This window comes from Pristiophorus japonicus, chromosome 1 (genome assembly GCF_044704955.1).
Source record: "Pristiophorus japonicus isolate sPriJap1 chromosome 1, sPriJap1.hap1, whole genome shotgun sequence".
NCBI lineage: Eukaryota > Metazoa > Chordata > Chondrichthyes > Pristiophoridae > Pristiophorus > Pristiophorus japonicus.
The window spans coordinates 53315287-53337897 of NC_091977.1; the positions used below are offsets into that span (position 1 = coordinate 53315287).

Below are 22611 nucleotides of genomic sequence, written 5' to 3' on the forward strand. Positions count from 1 at the left end.
TGCCTTCTGAAAATCCAAATACATCACATCCACTTATCTATTCTGCTAGTTAAAACCTCAAAAAACAGATTAGCCAAACCTAATTTCCCTTTCATAAATCCGTGTTGACTCTGCCCAATCCTATTACTATTTTCTAAGTGCCCTGTTACCATGTCCTTAATAATAGATTCTAGCATTTTCCCTACTACTGATGTTGGATTAACTGGTCTGTAATTCCCTGTTTTCTCTCGCCCTCCTTTTTTAAAATAGTGGAGTTACGTTTACTGCCTTCCAATCCACAGGAACTGTTCTAGAATCTATGGAATTTTGGAAGATGACAACCATTATCTTTATAGCCACCTCTTTCAAAACCCTGGGATGTAGGCCATCAGGTCCAGGGAATTTATCCGCTTTCAAGTCCCATTAATTTCTCCAGTACAATTTTTTTTTCTCATAATTTCTTTCAGTTCCACATTCTCATTGGACCCTTGGTTCTCCACTATTTCTGGGAGGTTTTTCATGTCTTCTGTGAAAACACACAAAGTATTTGTTTAATTTCTCTGTCCTTTCTTTATTCCCCATTATAATTTCTCCTGTCTCAGCCTGTAAAGGAACCACATTTACTTTTGCTAATCTTTTCCTTTTTACAAACCTATAGAAGCTTTTACCCTTTGTTTTGATGTCTCTCACTAGTTTGCTCTGATATTCTATTTCCCCTTTCTTTATCAATTTCTTGGTCCTCCTTTGCTGAATTCTAAAACCCTCCCAATCCTCTTTTTGGCAACATTTATGAGCCTCTTCCTTTTATCTAATACTAACTTTTAACTACTCTTGTTAGCCACGGTTGGATCACTTTTCCTGTGGGGTTTTTGTGCCTTAAAGGATTGTTTGTTTGTTGCAAATTATGTATTAATTCTTTAAATGCTAGCCATTGCTTGTCTACCGTCATATCTTTTAATGTAGTTTCCCAATCTACTTCAGCCAACTCACCCCTCATACCTATGTAGTTTGCTATATTTAGATTTAAGACCCCAGTTTCGGATTTAACTAAATCACTTTCAAACTTAATATAAAATTCTATCATTATGGTCATGCTTCCCTAAAGGCCCCTTTACTACAAGGTTATGGAAACATAGAAAATAGGTGCAGGAGTAGGCCATTCGGCCCTTCGAGCCTGCACCACCATTCAATAAGATCATGGCTGATCATTCCCTCAGTATCCCTTTCCTGCTTTCTTTCCATACCCCTTGATCCCTTTAGCCATAAGGACCATATCTAACTCCCTCTTGAATATATCCAATTAATTAATTAACCTTTTCTCATTGCACAATACTAGATCTAAAATAGCCTGTTCCCCAGTTGGTTCCTCAACATACTGATCTAGAAAACTATCTGGTATACATTCCATGAATTCATCCTCCACACTATTACTGCAAATTTGTTTTGCCTAGTGTATATGTAGATTAAAGTCCCCCATGATAACCGTATTACCCTTGTTACATGCACCTCTAATTCCCTGATTTATACTCTGCCCTACATTACAACTACTGTTTGGGGGCCTATAATCAACTCCCATCAATGTTTTCTGCCTCTTGCTGTTTCTTAGCTCCATCCAAACTGATTCTACTTCTTGATTTTCAGAACTAAGATCCTTTCTCTCCACTGTCTTTATTATTAGGGCTACCCCTCCTCCTTTTCCATTTTGCCTATCTCTTCTAAAAGTTAAGTATCCTGGACTGTTTTGTTCCCAACCTTGGTCACTTCGCAATAACGTCTTCGTAATGGCTATTAGATCAAACCTATTGATATCTATCAGCGTTATTAATTCATTTATTTTATTCCGAATGCTTCGCACATTCAGATATCGAGCTGGATTTTCAGGTTTGGGGGTTTTTGGGCGAAAGCAGTACCGATATGTGAAAATTACCGTTTTCGTGTGTTACCGATATCAGGCCGAACTTTCGGCCTTTGGGGTCGCAAAGGGAGGCGCGACACAAAACTTTAGTGCGGGGTCGTTTTCACTGCGAGAGGTGGCGGGGGGGAATTCAAAAAAACATTCCAAAAACATTGCCAAGACGCTTAACTAACTAACCACTGCAAAAAAATAAAAGCTTTAACTTGCCTTTTTTGCAGGTTTTCTAACTTAACACTGCTGACAGGGCTGCACTGACAGGTTTTACCTGTTGCTGTTCTGGGTGCAGCGTACCAGCCAGGAGACTGCCAAAACTCGGACGGTAAAGCGATCCGCGTCGTTACACATCCGGCGCAACTCTCCCCGTCGATACGTCGCCACCGCAAACAAGGAGCCGAGGATTTCGCCCGGGCTTTGCAACAGGATTTTCGCTGCGGAGGGTCAAATCGCAGCAAAAACCCGGTCGCAAATCCAGCCCAAAGTGCCTTTAGCTTTTACTTTTTTCTATTTTTCCCTGATGTCACCTTAGTCACTGATGCCCTATTACCTTTGTAACTCTCTCTCTCCCTTCCTGACCCACTCTGCTTATTTTTACCTCAAACTCTGCTCTGCTCTTGAGCCTTGACATTTTTCTCGCTGCTTTTAAATTTACTCTTTCCTGAATCCTTCCCCCACTTCGTTCATTTGAAGCCTGCCCTAGTTAGTCAATTCGCCCGGACACTAGTTCCAGCTCGGCTTAGGTGGAGCCCGTCCCAGTGGAACAGCTCCCTCTTTCCCCAGTACTGGTGCCAATGCCCCATGAAGCAAAACCTCTGCCTCCCACACCATTCTTTGAGCCATGCATTTAATCTTCTAATCTGCTTATCCCTTTGACAATTGGCGCGTGGCTCGGTAACGATTAGAGATTACTACCTTTTGAGGTTCTGCTTTTTAATTTGGACCCCAACTCCTCAAACTCTCTCAGCAGGACCTCATTCCTAGTTCTATCTATGTCATTGGTTCTGACTTGGACCACGACACGTGGATCCTCCCCATCCCACTCCAAGTTCTTCTCCAGCCGCAAGGAGATGTCTTTAACCCTGATACTGGACTGGCAACACAACCTTCAGAACTCCCGATCGCAGCTGCAGAGAACCGTATCTATCCCTCTGACTATACAGTCCCCTGTCACAACTACATTCCCTTTCAGTCCCCCCACTTGAATGGTCTCCTGCACCATGGTGCCATGGTCAACTTGCTCATCCATCCTGCAGGCTTTTCCCTCATCCACACAGGCAGCAAGAACCTCATACCTGTTGGATAAGTACAAATGCCAAGGCTCCTCCAGCATTGCACCTGGGGTCCCCGCAATGTCTGCACCTCAGATTCCAGCTCAACAACTCTGAGCTGAAGTTAGTCAAGATGCAGGTGCTTACTGCAAACGTAGTTGTCCGGGATCACAATGCTCTCCACATGCTAATATTCGATTACAGATTTGAATTCCTTGGCTTGTGTAAATTATGTTTAATTTGCTTGAGCTTTTATAATCCTTTTTTAAAATTTGTAAACTACTCTTCGCCAATGATATCTAACAGCATAAGTAGCCTAGATGGGTGATCACATTATAGATACTAATCCCTTGTTGCTAAGGTATTTAATCATACACCGGGTATAATATAACATAGTGAAATTATATTTGATTATTTCTGCAGCTCAAATTAGACAAAACAATAGCATCTCAAATGTTAGATGTCTTAAATGACACTTGTCTGATTTTCTTTTCAAACCCAATATAAATGGAATAAAAGTGCACCCACAATCCTTCTCGCCCATGACACACTAGATTTTATTTTTATGTCATCTCTCGGATATGAGTGTCGCTAGCAAGTCCAGCATTTATTACCCATCCCCAGTTGCCCTTGAGAAGGTGGTGGTGTGCCGCTTTCTTGAACCACATCAGTCCGTGTGGTGAAGATGCTCCCATCGTGCTCTTAGGTAAGGAGTTCCAGGGTTTTGACCCAGCGACAAGGAAGGAACAACGATATATGTCCAAGTCACGATGGTATGCAACTTTGAAGGGGAACTTGGAGGTGCACCTGCTGCCCTTATGCATCTAGGTGATGGAGATCGTGGGTTTAAGAAGCCTTGGTGAAATGCTGCAATGCATCCTGCAGCCACGGTGTGGAGGGAATAGATGTTTCGGGTGTTTATATTAGTGCATTACACGATGCAGCATCGAGTCATTCAGATGTGGAACGCCCCTGGTGCTTTCTCTAGTATATATTGGGTTAACCAGAATGGCAGAAAATGTTGGGAAAACTCAGTCAGGCAGCACCTGTGGAGAGAAAAACAAAGTTCACGTTTCAGGTGTTTCTCCACAAATGCTGCCTGAACTGCTGAGTATTTCCAGCATTTTCTCTCTCTAAGATTTCCAGAATTCACAGTATTTCAGGTTTTTGTTAACGAGAATGGCATTGGGTGCACAGCAATTAACCACAGACATGTAGGCTGGAGAGGGTAAACTGGCCAGAGTAAAGAAACATGTTTCGTGACCTTTGCAAGTGTTAATGTTCAGGTGTTGGGTGAAGACGAGATCAAATTTAATTATGAGGGCTGGTGGAACTAAATAAATTGTCGGTACATGCTGTCCACTCGAGCATACAAAGATTATCCACTTGGGGTGAGGTACCAGATGACAGCTGAGGTGAGGGGAATTTATCATGGCATGTGTTGTCACCTTTTGGGGAGGAAGGGCAAAATAATAAAATTAGCAGGAAAAATTAGAGGGTGGAAAAATTATCTTGCATGAACGCCATGATCTGTAAAGGTAGCGTGAGTTTCAAGAACTGCCCTTGGCGTTAAATGTGCTGCATAACTGCAAGTTATTGTCCGCCATGACGGCCACCAATGGTCCATTAAAAGTTTATAAAATCCCAATATAAGGAAAACAGAGGAGTGTTCCAAATCGGTTAAGCTTTAGTTTTACAGTATTTGATATTATCTAGTCCCCTTGAGATTAATACTTTATCACCCTTGGGTATCCATTATTAATTACTGTGTTTTTTAAATGATATATAAATAATCATTATTCTCTGCACACTTCAGTGGTTCCAAAAAGTGCTTAATTTGCAGGCATCTTGTATTTAATTTTTAGCAAGCTAGAAATGTTTCTAGAAATGACTTTCTGTGGCTTTTCGGACACCATTTTCAAACAGGTAATGCTTTGTTAAGCCATTCGACATTTCTTTTTAAAAGTGATACGAGATTTGTTTAATTGCTTCTTCCTGGGTGCTGAAAAATCGATCTGGAGAAATGCTTCACCCAGCAGAGGTCGTACCTTTGGCCCTGAAGCAATTCTAAAATCTTCTAATTGAAAACTAGTAAAAATGTTCAGATGTTGCTCCTAAATTACCTATTTCATGAGCGAGAAAATAGAGATGTGCATTCAGGTCCATATTGAGAAATTTTTGGACTTGGTTTAATCTCCTTAATTCCTATCAAATTGTCATGCCTGCAATTTGCTTAAAATTTGCCACAGTGCTGACTTTAGGGTTTTGCACAGCCGCATTAAATTGCTGCTGGGTGTAGTGGAATTCTCCAGCAGCTGTTAGGCCAGAATCTGGAAACACTAAAACCTGCCTGTCAATTCACATGGAAACTGCTGCAAATCTGAAGAATGGAAAGGTTAAACTACGACAAAACAAATCGTGCAGGTTAAGTTTGATGAGTGCTTCTCCTTAAACTCCCATCTAATTTTATTATGGCTTGATAAAGTGTAAGCCTATTGCAGCGTGGCTAATGAGTTCAACACTGCAACAATTAAGGAATTCTAGTCAGAAAGAGCTTGTTTTAGAATTCCTGCTGGATTTCTTGTGTCTGAACTGTTCTATTCTTAATATTGTAACAACTTGCTGTCACCTAAAAGGTAGAACCTGTATATAAAGGGCAGGGGGGATTATATATAAATGATGTAAGCCTGTTTTTCAGAACACCTTTTACATGAATACATCTCGAGTCCATCATCATCAGCCGATTCAAATCTGATGCCGTTGTATTTTTTTCTACTGTTCTGTAAAGGAAAAATAGCCCAAATCTACCAGTTATCAAATTTACTTCCTATCAATGACAAAGCAATATAGACAGCAGACTTTTCACCTAATCCACCTTTTTAAAGCACTAATAGTTTAGCTGGCTGATTTTTATTCAGTAGCTTCAAAAGAGCAGCTTCTAATTCAGAAATTGGGGTAATTGCTTCTGTATAAAATGTGGAAATGTAATAAAAAGGTAAAGTGGTTGAAAGTTATGGGTGAGCTTAGATTAATTGGCCAACGTGTAGTGATGTTGTGCACTTTTAAAATTGTGATTGATAATACCATGACTGACTGCCTGCTAATAGGTGTTAGTCTTGAACTCTCAACAATAGAGAAATTCCATTACATTACTAAAACATGGGAGTGATGTTCAATTCTGAACCATTAGGGGGCAACACTGCTTCTATTTTTGATGAAGGCTCTGGGTGGGATCAGTCAGCTTTAGAATCCATTGCAGAATTGGGTTATATGTTGGAATCAGAAGTGTATAGGTTTCCAGATATTCTGTAACCAGTTTTTAAAAATTATTATTGATGCTGTCATCATTTTGCATTTTTTTCAACATTGTCAAACAGATTTCGATACGTCTACATTTCCAGCTATAAAATGGCGAACTACTTTGAATAAAAACTATTCCACCCTCCCCCGACTTAAGCTTCCACATTTAAAAATTATAATTTTGGGAATTTTGGTTTAATTCAATTCAGTTTGCAAAACTTATAAATTTGTTTGAATTACTATTTGGTAAAGTGAGAGGTTTTGGTCCTCATACTTCTCTGTATGCATCTCTAACATTTGTACTACAAATATATATATAATATATATATTTCACAGCAATAGTTGGTATAAGCTTGCTTTCATGTCCAATTAATGCTGTGATAGACAGCCTACTCCTCAATTTCTGCAGACGCCCTCCCTCGTTTTCATGAAGCTGTTATTGTCTTGCCTGTAGCCTTTGTGTGGTTTCGTTCAACATTTGTCAACTTTGGGCTAATTATTTTTGTACAACTAGGGCAGGGCAATGCATCCTGCGATCGTCTTTCTTCCTAATAGGATTGTGTCTGCTTCAGCAATCAGTAATTGAAGGATTCGTGTCAAAAAAAGTGTTGCCCTGCGAGGCCCATTGTCACAGCTGCTGGTAACCAACAAATATAAAGCTGAGCGTATTCTAAGAATAGATTGGGAGACAGGAGAAGCTGAAGAAAAGCAGCACACCCACAGAACTGGGCAAAATTCATTTAATTTAGCTCCTTTTAAAAAAAGCTGTTTTGTTTTGTGAATTAATAACTAGTTTAAAAAAAGATTGGTTTCTAAATGTTTCAACAGAAATATGTCTGTTTTAAAGGCCAGTTAATAAAATTATTGAATGTTACTATAGCAAAATAAGTAGGGAATACTTCATTTTTAAAGCTCAGATTTGCCATGGTTGAATATGAGATCAAGCGCTTCAAAGTGAACTGTCCATCTTTTGATAGGATGAAGTGTTTTGTCAGTTTTTATAAATGCTATGTTTGTGACTGCGTCAGGTTCAGTTGATGGATCCTTTATATCTTGTGCAGCAGACCAGTATAAATGACATCATCTAACTTTTCTAGGGATAGGAGAACTTAATTTTTTTTTAAACTTTCAATTTAAATGGTTCTTGGTTGTTTTTCACATAAGGAAGCAGCAAAAGCTGGAAGGTCTGCTTTCATTGAAAGCAACCAAGACTATACCACCATGCCAGATTTAAAAACTGAAACATCTGAGAGCAACATTGAGAGATCTTAGATGGGGAGTGGAGGAGATCGATGAAAAAAATGTTATCTGTGTTGAAGCTCATATTTTTGCAGTTTATTGTATTTGGGATATTTAGAACTGAAACACTTGAGTTATGTCCTCGTGGTACAATAGCAGTGGTATTATAGTCGAAACATTATGCTACTTTAGGACAGTCCAAAAGTTGGTTAAAGCTGGAATTGTGATTTCAAAACGGAATTCAAAATACACTTGCAGAACAGAGCTGCACTGCGCCAAATCATAAAATTAGCATAACATCGCAAAGATTAAAGGTTTATGGTGACGTAAGACTAATCAAAGTTGCTAGCGAGTGTTCTTGCGCAAAGGTGGATTACCATTTACCTGGCATTACCCATGTTTGATATACTCGAATCAGTTGTTTTACTAAAATATGGACGAGTGAATGTCAAAGACTTACGAATTATATTTTTAACTCTATTTTAAAAAAAAAAAAATTAAATCCAGGAACTGAGTGGAGGCCTTTCCCTTCTGAAATCTGGGCTTAAATCAAACCCAGACTGATGGGATGAAAGTCTCTTGGCTGTAAGGGGTCTTGTGTGAAATGAGTTTGCTCAATCTCAACCCAGTTGCTCGTTGGCATGGGCCGACAGTACAGAACTACCCCTAATTTGGTGGTAATTGGCAATCACCCAGATGATTGGTGTGGGAAATGGGAAACTGCTACATTCATGTATTAGGGTGTTCACATGAGGTTGGAGGTTGGACCTTAGAGGCATAGTTTTGGAGTGAAGATGGCTTTACTTTGTATCTGGTTGTGCTATAACTGACATAAGAGTATTTGATGGTGGCGGTGACTGCCAGAAATGCATAGTGTTCCATTCCCCAGCTCTAAAAACACCTCATTTTAATGACCATTTTTTTTTTTAACTCCTTTTCCCTAAAATCCTGAAGTTGTTGACTTGTTGCATGGATACTATTCCACAGGCACTGCGACCTGGAACCTTTTGCAAGTGACTATTCATGTGAACCTTGACATTGAGTGCCATCAGGCTATCTAACCATGAGCCTAATATAACCTTCATCTAGTATTGAAGGCACACTAAGTAGGGATTGCTGGATAGAGAACAGGAGCAGAAACACTGGCAGATTTTGCTCCTTCCTTCCTACCTCTGATGTAGCAAATTGTACTATTCCTACCTATTGCCCTGGCTGAGATGGACTAACCGCACTGACTGGGGATTGAATTTGGGAAGTTCGTAGAATGATATAGCAATTGGAGACTAATTGGCCCAATGTGGGAAATACCTGATACATTTTTTGTCATGTTAAATGATTGTGTGAAAATACAATTTGTTGCGACATTGCAAGATTCAAAGTATCGGGTGAAGTAGCCCATCAATGTGTTGAACTCAGCTTCAGATTTGGCTTTCAGGCAGTTGAGCTGTTAATTATCGGTGAAAGCCAGTGCAAGAGAATTGTAAGGGGGAGAGAAAATAGAGAGGTCAAGTAGCACTAAGAGTGACGAGGTAGAGTAACACAAAATAGGTATATTCAGACCAGGAGTACATAGGTGGAAAGACAATTGAGGGCAGTTCAGTCCAGAATATATACACTTGACATTCTGTGACCACATCATCCTGGTATAAAATAGAACCTTGGAATTGTGTATTTTTTACCATCATCACATTTCTAGAAACATCATCTTTCCCTTCACCTCTTGTACATTTGTAATGAAAATAATTTAAAAAATAAGTGGGCATTAAACGAGTTGGTAAAATATGAACAAATTATAAAATGTCCACACCATACGTGACTGCACATTGTTACCAGCTAAGCTGGCACAAAAACAAGCCCCAAGGCCATAAAACACAAAACATTAAAACTGCTGATCTGTTATTCCTAATGGATGTGTCACATCATGTTGTTCTTGAGGGAAAGTATGGCTTTAGGCTGTAATGAGAATAACTTGTTAATTGAATAAAAAGATGAGCTTTATTGAAAGTCTTCTTCCAAGCCATTGCAGTGATTTCTTTGCAAGATTTTAGTTGCTTCTTCAGTGGGTAACATAAAATCGCAGTGGCTGTTAAGCAGGGTAATGGAAGATGCCCTGAATGGGATACTGAGGAGTGGATTTAGATCTGGGTTATTGATGGTGTTTAAGGTAGTTTCTAACACATGGTTTAGCTCCACCTTTTCAAATCAAACTACAGGTTCAAAAGCATAGTTACTTAACTCTGGAAATTTCCCCTTTCTAATTTTAGATATCCTGTTCTAAATACAGCCTCAACTCATTTGATCATTTTGGCAAATGTGTTAAACAAAAGTACAAATTTCTTTTGCACATTTAGGTTTAGATTTTTTTTTAAGTGCCCAGTTTGATAGGAAATCATGTTGCTATGGTAGAATGTCCGAAAGAAAATTGCAGCTCATTTAAAAAGAATCTGTTTCCTGCTTAAGTGGCTAATATTCTAATTATGTCTGAAGTGAAAGTTTTTGATTATCTGCTGATAAACTCCCTCTCCTGTGGTGATGATAATTAAGCAGCTCCCAGTGGACTCCCACAAGCACTGTACAAGGCCTGCATTAATTGTCAGATGCGAGACACTGACCAGTTGGTTTGCTGTTGAATAGCCGATGGCGTGCTGTCAGCCCAGTAGTATTTTATGTTGGAGTATTGTGAGCTGTTGTCAGGGCTAACTGGGACCTATTGTGGTTAAAGATGTTGTGCAAATTGAGGCAGATGGCTCTGATTCAGACACGTGTCATTCAGAAAGGGGAAAATGAGATCGGCCTGCAGAGTGGGGTCACTGCAGGTCAGGGACTGCTCTACATTTGTTAGTGTTTTCAAAAGACCCATGTGCGACAACTTTTTGTTTTGCAGTAACAACAAAAGGAGATTCCCTGGATGTGGAAGACAGGCGGCTGTTGGCACTGTGCTGTTCTTTCACTTGTGTCCCTGGTGACTTGCTTTGCATGCAGAAAGAATTAGCAGGATTGACAGAAGTTTATTGTGGCTAAAATGGCTTTTCAGTCAATTGCAATGCTGAAGAGGACAGTTTGGCTTTTAATTCCATGTAATTAGCTGATTTCCAGTGTCTTGGAATTCAATTGTGCAAGATTAGACCTAAAATAAAGTTTGTTTTTTTGTATTTTTATGGCATCTACAGCTGCATCTATTTCTGCTCTGATTTAGGAATAAAGTCAAATCAAAGCACAGATTTTTTTTAGATCCTATTCAGTAGGCTTTCAGAAGATGTAAACAAGAAATCTTGTGTAGTCTTCAGGCTGCTTAATATAGCATTTGTAGATAGTCAATATTGCAAATAAAAATCCTTTTGAAAGAAAAAAACTTGCATTTATATAACATGTTCCAAAGTGCTTGATAACTACTGGATTACTTTTAAAGTGCAGTCACTTTTGTTATGTAGGCAATTAGAACAGCCAATTTAGGCACCGCAAGGACTCACAAAGAATAAATTATTGGATAATCAGTTTTTGATGGTGTTGGTTTAGGGAGGAATGTTGGCCAGGATACAGAGCCTGCCCCTACTCTTCAAATAATGCCATGAGATCTTTTACATCTGCCTGAATGTTTCATCCAAAAGACACACCTGACAATGTAGTACTCTCACAATATTGCATTGAAGTGTCAGCCGAGACTCTGCTCAAGTTGGTAGTATGTCTTCTGATTCAAAGACGAAAGTGGTACTTTGGCCTGTTGGCATTAAATCAGTTTTAAAAATTGTGAATTATGCATTGCATATTGAAAATTATAATGGATAAACCTTTGATTTTGCAAACAATTGACTACTAATTCTAAATTGTCTTGTCAAGGTTTGGATGATTTAAAGCAGTGGAATTATAAATTGAAGATTACAAAGTGATTTATACTGATGTAGATTTGTAGAGGCAAAGACCAGTTCTTTGGTCAGCAGGACTGAGCTGTTCAAAAGATAGGCGATCACTATCCAGTGACCCCAGTAGGAAAGGCACTGTGTGTGTGTTTAACGAGGACACTTTTGGTTTCTGTTGCGATGTCTACATGGCTGAATAGTAAGCTAACACTCATTTACACAAGAAGAATGGGAACCTTGGGAGCTTCTACAGGGGTGCAACTTCAATTTCGGCCAGGTAGTGCCCTGTTTCTACCATATGTTTTTTAAACTCTCCAAGTTGATCTGCCCAGAAGTATTTATGGATTCAGTTTCACTTTGCCCTTCCCTTGATGGCGTGGCTGAACAGTTGGTTCCTGAACAATGAATGCACCTTTCTACATCCCTCCTGCAATGGTTCTAGGACACTTTCATTTTGAAAGGAGATGTATTTTCTGACTGATTTGAAGGATTATTTTCGGTAGCCACCCTACTGTTTGTTCACTGGGAGATTCATTGTTGGTTGTAAACTCGGAATAGAAGAGGAGGCAAGCTGGCCTGGCAATTGCCAGAAAATGTACATTGTGCACCTCGTAAAACTGTACTACTTCTAGTTATGGGTTAAAGAACTGCTTCAAGTCAGAAGTCTAAACATTGTATAAGGAGGAGTACTTCTACATGAAAGAAACTAACTGATGTGCTTAGCTATAGGTTACATTTGATAGTAGTTAAATATTTGGCAGTCTCTTCTCTCTATCTTGCATGGGGAAGACTCCCTGGACACAGCCATGCCTCTTGTAGAGACTTCATATGGCACTATTTCTCCTGCCATGTAATGAATATGTTTTAACGTTTTTCCCCCAAGTTTGATTTTTTTTAAATCCTGTATTTTTTTTTCTCATCTCTCCTCTCCTTCTAGCACTCCTCTTCTGTGACTTGTGCTAGGCTATTGTTTTGCAGGTGGTACCAGTCTCCAGTACCCCTTGCTGAGGTGGTTATTCTTCAATGTGTGGGCAAGATCCTGATCCTGCCCTTCCCTAATGTTCCCGCACTGTGATTTCCCACAAGGAATCACAGAATAGCAACCAGATGCGATTCTCCTTCCCCCTCACTTGGGCTATGCTAAGGCACATTGTAGTGCACCAATAGTGGCCAATTCAGCACAGACCAGAGATGAAAGCAATTTTTAGAAGCATTGACCTTTTCTTTTCAAGCCCATTGGAAAAACTAGTTAACACTGTGTGAATTATTTGTGGGGACTGCAGTAACAATGATAGAACTGAAATTGTTCTCGTAATAAGGCACTTAATCTTATTTCAATATAATGAGAAATTGCAATAGAGATAGAAGTGGTGGGGGACACCTCCCACCCCCAGCAAAAAAACAATGTTCTAATAGTTTGGATTTATTGCAATGCAGCTATTGGTTTTGTAAAAATCCTTTAACCAAATTCTTTGTGTTGGTTGCAAGGCCCAGTCTCAGCCTTGCATGTGACATCGCAGGCAGTATTAAAGTGCCCTTCACATTAAATTGTGTGTGGATTAGAATGAAATGTGTCTTTCCATTATGTTGAATGGATTGAATGAAAAATGGGATGCTGTGGCATAACCTAATTTCTTCATTTAAGCATCCTCCACATACCAAAGTCATAAAGCTAATGTGATTGGTTCTAGGAAAACCATGTGCTCTGCACATGAAAATCTCATCGTATTGCAGATACGACACTCCATATCCTGTCAAACCTTTGGGCCTGTGAAGTTGTGGCAGGCTTTTTATTTTCAAGCTATGAAGATTTCTGCTCATTACATTATATCTCTCAATGTTAGAATTAAAACAAAGCCTTCAGTCTTGTTTCAGCAGTACGCAGATTAGATCATCACGCTAGTTTTTTAAGTTTTCAAGTGAACAGGCCAGTCTGCATCCTCATTTCCCCCCTCCCCCCCCCCCCCCCCCCCAATTTAGCTGTTATCCCAGGAATTGCAGCTTTGGCAAGGGATCCTAGAATGAATGTCAAAGGGAACAGTGCTGTCCTTATTAGGACATGTGTACCAATAATGCTAAGAAAATTGAATAAAATTGGCAGTGCTGACCTATTTAAAGGTGCAGTTACAAGCGGTGCTCTTCCCAGGGTGTATGGCAACAGTCATCGACCAGGCACATTCTCCCTCAGCAGTCATGAAGAGCAAAAGCAAACGAGCACACAAAACAAACAAGAGGGATGAGGCACTAAATTGGAATTTAACACTCAAGTCTCACTGGGCTGTTGTCATTTGCTATGCCTACAGGAAGTACATAACCGGCAACAGAGAAACCTAGTAAATGCTGATCCAACTGCTTTAAAATAGCTGACACTGTCCCCAAAAAACTGACAACCCAGCTTCTTCACAACTCAAGAATGGCCCTATTTAAAAGCCCTTTCACAAAGAAGTTGTTTTAGATATACAAAACCTTCCCACACTTCTGTTAGAGGAAAAAAAGACACCAGTAAATGAAAGTCTGAATGGGGAGATCCAGAAGTTGAAAGCACAAAATTGATGGCACACTCCTGCAGGGAATGTTCCCTCGTGAAATTTTGAATTCTTGTATGAGAAATGCTGCATTTAGAATTGATCGATTTCTTAATGTATTTTAAACAAATAAACCAGTGACAATTGAACTTTCAACAAATGAACTAGACCTCTCATGCGCCAAAAGGTAAGCGAGTTACTTTCCCATATACCCCCTGTAAACAGTACATAAAGGGACTTGTATCATCTCAGGACCAGACTCTTCATTCATCTAGAACCAGGAGTCACTGTCTCAGAATAAGGGGTTGACCATTTAGGACTGAGATGAGGAGAAACTTCTTCACTCAGGGTGGTGAATCTTTGGAATTCTCTACCCCAGAATGCTGTGAAGGCTCAGTCTTTAACTATATTCAAAATGGAGATCGATAGATTTTTGACTATTAAGGGAATCAAAGGATATGGGGACAGTGCAGGAAAGTGGAATTGAGGTAGAAGATCAGCCATGATACTGAATGGCAGATCAGGCTCGAATGGCCGCCTCCTGCTCCCAATTCTTGTGTTCTTTTCATACAGATACTGCTTCCAGATTCTGCCTCTTTCCCTTCATTGTCATCCATTTCCCACCCCTTCAGTACTGCTCCTACCTGAGTCCTGCTAGAAATGGTGATACGAGTTACTGCATACTGTCAGCAGGAATTCCTTTTCTCAGGATTATTCCCGCCCATAGTATGCAGCAGTCAAGACTTGCTATAGCAACCAGCCTCCAGTAGGAGATATGCTGAAGGGAGAGGGGTCTGATTCAGTGATTTTTGTTAGCAAACACTGGTACATGGATTGGACTGTTCAAACATTGACTCAGTGTGAAACACTTGGTGTATAAGCTAATGACCAATGCAGCTTGTGATAGTAAATTGACATTACCAAGGTATAAAAGGCATTGACACTGATGCCTGCCAGATTTGCCTTACATTCTCAAAATCCATTCAAAGGGCAACTAAATGGCATGTCCTGTATAATTCAAGGCAAAACTGAGAAGCTGAAGCAAAAAAATAGCCACTTGAGCTTCAAATTTGGGAAATTTGAGGTGCATGTCAACGAGTACTGAAGAAATAGGCAAGTGGAACTTGGTGTGATTGTGGGATAAGATGCAGGCAACTGAGTTTTGAACATGCTGTTTATGGAAGGTGGATATCAGAAAAATCAAATTTGGAGGCGATAAGAAATGGAGTAAGATTTCGACAGGAGTGGGACGAGGTCAGAATGGAGGTAGGAGGTGAGTCGGGAGGCATCAAGGGAGTAAGAAGTTGGTGTGATAGAAGAAATAAACTTTAAGAAGTCAGAGTGGTGGGAGAGAAATTGCAGAGTGACGAGTGCTAGTTTGGGTGGGAGACTGAGTAGAGGAGAAAAAGATTTGAAGTTTTATAGCACTTTTCACGACCTCTTGACATCCCAAAATGTTTTACAGCCAATTAAGTACTTTTGAAGTATAGTCACTGTTGTAACATAGGAAATGAGGCAGCCAATTTTGCACAGCAAGGTCCCACAACCAGCAATAAAATAATGACCAGATCTTTTTTTGATGTGCCTTGGGATCCATCTGGGAGGGCAGACCTCAGTTTACATCTCATCTGAAGGATGGCACCTCCGACAATGCAACACTCCCTCAGTACAGCACTAGAGCATAAGTTTAGATTTTTTTTTGTACTCCAGTCGCTGGAGTGGGGACTTGAACCGACAACGTTCTGACTCAGAAGCGAGAGTGCTGTCTACTGAGCCATGGGGAAGGATGTGATGAGGATAAGAATGTGGCACAACCAGCTGCTAGGGTGGCATTCATTGTAGAGACAGATCTATTAACTTTTTGCAATTAGTATGGGTGGGAGCAGGTATGCGGAGGCGATTCATCATGGAAAAGAGGAACTGTCTTTGTCCTCAGGATGATCCTGGAGTAGGAGGAGAGACAACCGTATATTTCTTAGTGGTCAAGCCAGATTTTGGATATGTCAAGCAAATTTACCACCCTTCAACTTGAGAGTAAAGATGTAGCTGTACATGGGGAAATGGCCAAGGGTAGAAGATGGTAAATGATTTGAGTGGCACAAGGGTCTCACCGGTACATTGAAGGAGCAATTGAGCAGATCAATAGCGACAAAAGTGAATGGAGGGCCAGAGGGAAAGAGAGTTTGAAAATGTATTACAGACGGAAGAGTTTTTTCTCCCCAAGGTGGATAGTGAGAGTGGTGGGCTCGATAGGTAGGGGCATTTGGTTGATAAAGGAGATAGCCTTGACTGTAATAACTCAAAAGTAGAGAGACCACAAGAGATGGCAAGATTGAGAAGGTAGCAATGGATGTGGGTGGGGAGAGTTTGTGAAGCATGAAATAGAGTAAAGATAGGGGAACTGAGAAGTCAGGAGAGAGAGGGAAAAGTGGTCCAGGTGTAGGTTGAAATGACCAAAGATGAGTTATTCAGTGCAGTTGCAGGGGAGGACATCTTAGTGAGGAGGCTGGTCTGGGGCTTGGGAGGGCAGTACACAACAAGAATTTTGAGAGAGGCAGAGGATAAGATACTCCAAGAAGGTGAAAGGTGTCAGGGGAGTTGGGAGCGACCCAAGGTCAGATATGTTCGCACAGTGGCTGTTTGGTGGGGCAGGTGATGTAATGTGTAACCAACAAGCTTTGGTGAGGGAGAAGGAATCACTAGATGTAAGCTAGGTTTCAGTCAGTATTGGTATATTTGTCGATTTATCTATTATGATGACGTGGACGGTGAAGGCCTTGTTCATGATGAGGTGAACATTCTCGAGGACTATAGAGGTGGGGTGGTGATTGAGCCACCAGCAGGGTCATGGGAGACAGATGGGAAGGATGTTCTAGAGGTTAATCTCAAAGGAGTGAGATGAAGAGGAAGGGAGTACAGCAAAGCCTTAAAGTGGCCAAAAAGCAAAAGTGGGAATAAGAGACTCAGATTTGAAGCAGCAACCAATAAATATACACTCCTGATTATAAAACCCATGGATTTTTGTTTACAGCTGGATCACTTTGTGTCAATAAAATCCTTTACTGGTTCCTTTGCTACCTCCCAGTTTTTCTTTGCACCCTTCATAGCATTTCCATTTTTTGCTTCCATGTTATATTTTCTACATTCCTGGTTTAGATATGAGCAGGAGAAATGAGTCATCCTGATAACCCTTTGCTGGCCTTGAAAATACTGGTTCTTTGGCATCCTGTTGGTGAGCAGAGTTAATGGTTCTCTGAATAGCAAGAATGAGCTTCTCTCCCAGTTGGAGGGCCAAATATTATAATTGAACTGGGAAATGCATAAGTTGATGGGCTGGTTATTAATGAGCAATGACTGTGGAAGTAGAATTTCCCATCTTTGGAGATGGATACCTTAGTCCATACAGGGTGTCCATTAATGGGACATATAATATAGTGGAAAAGGCTTATGATGTGTACAAATTCAATTAGCAATTATTTGTGATTCTCTCACATGTTGGAGTACTTCCAATATTCAGCCAAAGCCTATTTAAAATCCAATTCTGCTCAAGTTCATATTTTGGCTTTTTCATTTTCCATGACTTAATTTAATTCATTGGGGAATCACCCACTGATATCCTGTTGTATGCAAACTGGAAATTATGCCCAATTGGGCCTTCAGTTTTTCCAATTGGGACTTTAATTTACTTCTCTACAAGTTAATGTATCCCCCATGCAAACGTCTTCAAAATATGTGATCTTACGTTTGTTTCTTGCATGGAAAATGGCAATGCTGTAGAGGTTACTTTCACTCATACTTGTAAACTACAAGATTTCATTCCTCTGCCTCCTACACTGTTCCAGTGAAGCCCAATGTAAACGTGGGGAACAGCACCTCCTCTTTCTATTAGGCACTTTACAGCCTTCCAGACTCCACATTGAGATCAACCATTTCAGACCATAATCTCTGCTCCCATTTTTCGGACGCTGGCTGTTGCTGATACTGATATTCCCATTTACACTCTTCCATTCCCATCTTTTGTTTCTTTACTTGTCCCATTAGCATCTCCTTTCACCTTGCACCATCATACCTTTTGTCATTTAATCTCTCCTGCCTTCCATCCTTTCACAGACTTTCCCTTTTGATCTTTCCTCCACTCTCCCTTTTCCCTGTCCCTGCACTTGCTTAAAACCTGTTGCATCTCGAACTGCTTCCAGTTCTGAGAAAGGGTCATCGGCCCTGATACGTTGGCTCTGTTTCTCTCTCCACAGATGCTGCCTGACCTGCTGAGCATTTCCAACATTTTCTGTTTTTATTTCAGATTTTCAGCATCCACAGTATTTTGCTTTTGTATTATTTAAGATTTAATTTTAGTTTAGCTGTGTTTGACGTGGCATTTTTCTGAGTGGTTCTTTGAAATGGCTTGAAATTTCAACAAAAAGCTTTCACTTCGGTCAAGAAATATTTCTCCCATCATTTCACCCCCTTTCACTACATAGCTTTCACTATGCAGATCCTCGGAGCTGTAAGTTATTAGACCATACAAATTAGTGTTCATATTGGTGAATCTTACACATTCATATGACTATCCTCAATCTTTATTGTAATGCAGATACTAACCCAGTTACAAGTAAATTATTTAATGCCTCTGCTGAAATAACTAAGGAATGCTGTACAAAACTTTTAAGCATTCATCCACTAATATCAGCAACATAATTTTAGACCTTTGTCTGTCATACAGAGCAATTTCAGAAGTCTTCTCAGCTGATTTCTCAAGGCAAACCAGTTACTAAGCAGCACACAGCTATGTGTATGCTGGAATGCATTCTTAATTGCTACCATCTTGCAGGAAAGAAGCCTGGGGTAGCCACTTCCTAGGCATATTTTAATCAGGTTCTGATAGTATTTGTAAGATTCCCACGTGAAGTAAACCTGTTTACCAAGCATTATTGTGTAGGTTTGACTGCTGCACACTATAGTACCTTTGGTAATTGGCTCTGGCTGCTGATTCTACAGCTTCTCTGCAGGGGCCACCCTATCCTGAATTGGCACGACTTTAAGGTGTACTCCTGCGGTATTAGAGGATGCTTAACTGAAGAAAAAAAATGGCCTAATTATAGTGCTTTCATTCTTCAAATGGAATGCATTGCCCACCTCAAACCCACCCAACCATCTCAAGCCCACCCAACCATCTCAAGCCCTGCTAGTGTGTACGTTTCTCAACTTTGGAGTTGATTAGCCAGTTTCAATTTAGCATCGGGTCAAAACAAACTAATACAATGATGCAGGTTCTGGAACTTTATAGGACACTGGAGTAGCTGATCATGTATGGCCCCGCCTGTCTATAGCATCGTGATGATATTTTCATGTATGTGCTAAACACATGGTTTCCCCAGAAACAGCTGAAATTAGACTTTACTCCAGTATTGTGCGGAGGATGCATTTTAACTTCAGTGGTTTATACTCGTGCATAGACAAGTCATTGCGCTGTTGTCTTTGTGTGTGCTATGTGTAGCAGTGTAATGTACTTTGCAAGATCTGCAAGTGCATCTAATTATATATATATAGGGGGGAAATATTTTCGTGGGCTTAATTGTTTTTTTAATTTTAAAAAATAGAAACTTCTGAATTTTATTTTTCAGGTTTGCAGCTAAAACGGTGAACAGTGGAGCTTTGGTACTAATCACAATAGAATTGAAGGAAGGATCAACCGTACAGCTCAGCATAAACACGGAAAAGACTGTGATTGGTTCAGTGCTGCTGCGGGAGCTGAAATCTGTGCTGTCTCAAGAGTGATCAGGATATATCTGCAAGCAAGTGTTTGGCAAACAGTGCGTTGGCCAGCCACTGCTACTGCCTTTCATTTATAATAGATTCCCCTCCATCTGGCAGTAGAGTGAAAATTACACACTTACAATCTTGTATCCTGCTTTGAAATTCCTATACATACTTTAGCACAATTCTTGTTGTTTTTTTTCTTTTGCTTACCATTAAAGCAGCACAGTCCCAAGTAACTAACTAAACTCTTGAGCCGTTGGCTTTAGAGTTGGCCAAATCTTCCATTGTATTGTTTCAATGTGGTGGTAAGGGTATATATTTTTTTGAATGGGCAAATGTTGAATGTAAGTTAATATTGTAACCTTTTGTTCTACATCAGCTTTCTCCAGAGATGTGTGGAACAACTAATCATAAAGCATTTTCAGCCATTGAGTGTTTTCATGCAGTTCCCACGAAATTAATTTGAAAAGTGAAGATAGTTGCAAAAAAAATCATGTCCAGGCATATAGTCTGTTCATGAGCTTATTGGTGAGTATAATTCTAGAAAGGGCATCTGGTAAATGGATGATGACTATTGAGCCATAATATTTTCTGGTCTCCTGCCGCCCCTTCCCCCCCCCCCACTGCCAAATGAAGTCTGTCTTGCATTGGTGGAAATTTAAAAACTAAGGGTAAAATTCATCCAAAGAAACATATCTTTTGCCAAAAAAAGCTTCACCTGTTTGGTTACTGCTTTCTTTTATGTTATATTGATGCCCTTTTCGCCATTCATGTCGCAGAACCCTGATCTCAGTATTTTGTTTTATGTGCCTACGTAAGCATGATCAAATATGAAGCTTTCAGTTCTGGGATAGCTGTAAAGAAAACTGAATGCTGAATATCTGAAATTAAAACCATGCTCGCGAGAAATACAGAGCAGGTTGGTCTGTAAATGGAAGGGGGAGATGGATTGATGATTTGGGTGTAGCTCATTATCCGAACTCAGTCAGGTATGACCCTATAGCAAAACTTATTCTGACAAACTGTCGTACCCAAACATTAACTAGTCATCCACTTTCAGCTGCTGAGCAGTCTGCGCATTTCCAGGGTTCTGTCATTTCTGTGATCTGTGCACGCATCCTTACATCAGCATTTGGAATGGTCGCGCACTCTCCCTCAGATTCCAGCTACTTCACAAGGGAACTTGCTTCAATTTGTTCTAATACACCTCCTAGTGGCTGGCTTGTTTGCAACATTTCAGAAGCTTGACAAGGAGTTACCAGCAAGCAGTGGTGTGGGGCTAAAAGAAAGAGGAGAAATATTCTTCTTTCCCTCTCCCTTTTCTCATGGTTGTGAATCATGGCATCTTTAAGGACTGAAAAATATTGAGATGGTTTTGAGTAGAACAGAATCCATGCTTCAATGTGGTAACTGGTGGTAAAGCACTGTGCCTATAAATAACTTTATACAAGATATATTACCAATGATTATTTGAGCTTTCAAAGTTTAGTAAATATACTATTTACATCTTTCTGGATGACTGTTTCAAAATGTAATTTCTTGGAGACTAAAGCAGCTTTCCGAATCATATAGGGGGGGAAAGTACAATTTGTGTTTGAATTATAATTTTATTTTAGTATAAATTGGGAAATAATGTAATAAATCCTGTTGGCCTTTTTTTCATTTCAAAGTAAAAGGGCGAAATGGTTGTTTATAGAACAGCTTGCTTGCATCTTAATCTTGATTATGTGCCAGTTCTCCAATTACTATTGTTAGTCTATAGAGGATAGTCACTAACAGTACTTGGAGATGCTTGGAATGCTGTTTATTTTCTTCCTCCTCCATTTGTTTTGGAAGTAAAATGCAAAAGTGAGCTTATTAAATTTCTAAATGAGTAAACTTATTAAATTTCCAAATGGGCGAACAGGTTCCCATCTTAGAATTTATTTGTGTGGCACTGAGTGCTGCAACTGGATTTGGTATATGTGTGCGGTAATTATTTAATGATTAGGATTCCAAACAGTATTTTTTCCCATGTTCTTATGTAGTTGTTACATCAGGGACTTGTGTTTGCTGGTGTACAGCTGCTTCAGTTGATTTACAGTACTGCGGCTGTGGCCAGTCATAAATAAATCCTCTTATATAGTTGTTATGAACACCTGTTAGATCATCTGTCAGCAAAGCGCTGTTCACATTTATCATGGTGCGGTAGTTATTTTACCTCAATCCATTTACAGCGGACTCTGCCTCCATCACTGTATTACTATTACTGCACCATAATCACTCGTTTCCACTCCGTGTACAACTTGCAGATAAAAGATTTCAGTACTTGGCAAAATTTCATAAATAAAGGAGCAGTTCACTGCAGTAAAAGTTTATTTTTGTCATCATTTGTCACACTATTATACCATAAATCAAATAGAATAGTACTATCCCCAGTGCAGACAGCTCTGTCAGCCTAGACATGGCAATGGTCTGTTTCTCTCTCTAGATGAGATGGCATGTTTTTCGACTTTAACGGGCTGATGGCTTTTCTCACTCATTTGATTTTATTGGATTTAAAAACCTGGAGGATTAGAGAGACTGGTAAACTACAGAGCCAGCTCCGAGAACATTTCTGACATGATAATTAAACCATATTTGTTATTAGCAGATTTTACTTGGTAAACAAAGCCTGCTGCATTAACAAGTCAAATTTATTCCGAAATGGCAGGGTTGTTGTGCAGTATTCAATAGAGTGGTTAGATCTGCTGAAATGGCTTTGCAAAAAGAATTAAATTTGATGAGAAAATAAA

The 22611-nt window shown here is 39.9% G+C and overlaps 1 protein-coding gene across 1 annotated transcript in view; it reads left to right on the forward strand.

The window, feature by feature from the left end:
• ap3b1a (adaptor related protein complex 3 subunit beta 1a) overlaps window positions 1-22192 on the forward strand; it is a 319942-nt gene extending 297750 nt beyond the window's left edge. Inside the window, exon 27 of the mRNA XM_070879808.1 lies at window positions 19702-22192. Coding sequence (XP_070735909.1) covers window positions 19702-19855 — 154 coding nt within the window. The 3' untranslated portion in view covers window positions 19856-22192. The remainder of the gene's footprint in view (window positions 1-19701) is intronic.
• The last annotated feature ends 419 nt before the right edge of the window (window positions 22193-22611 follow it).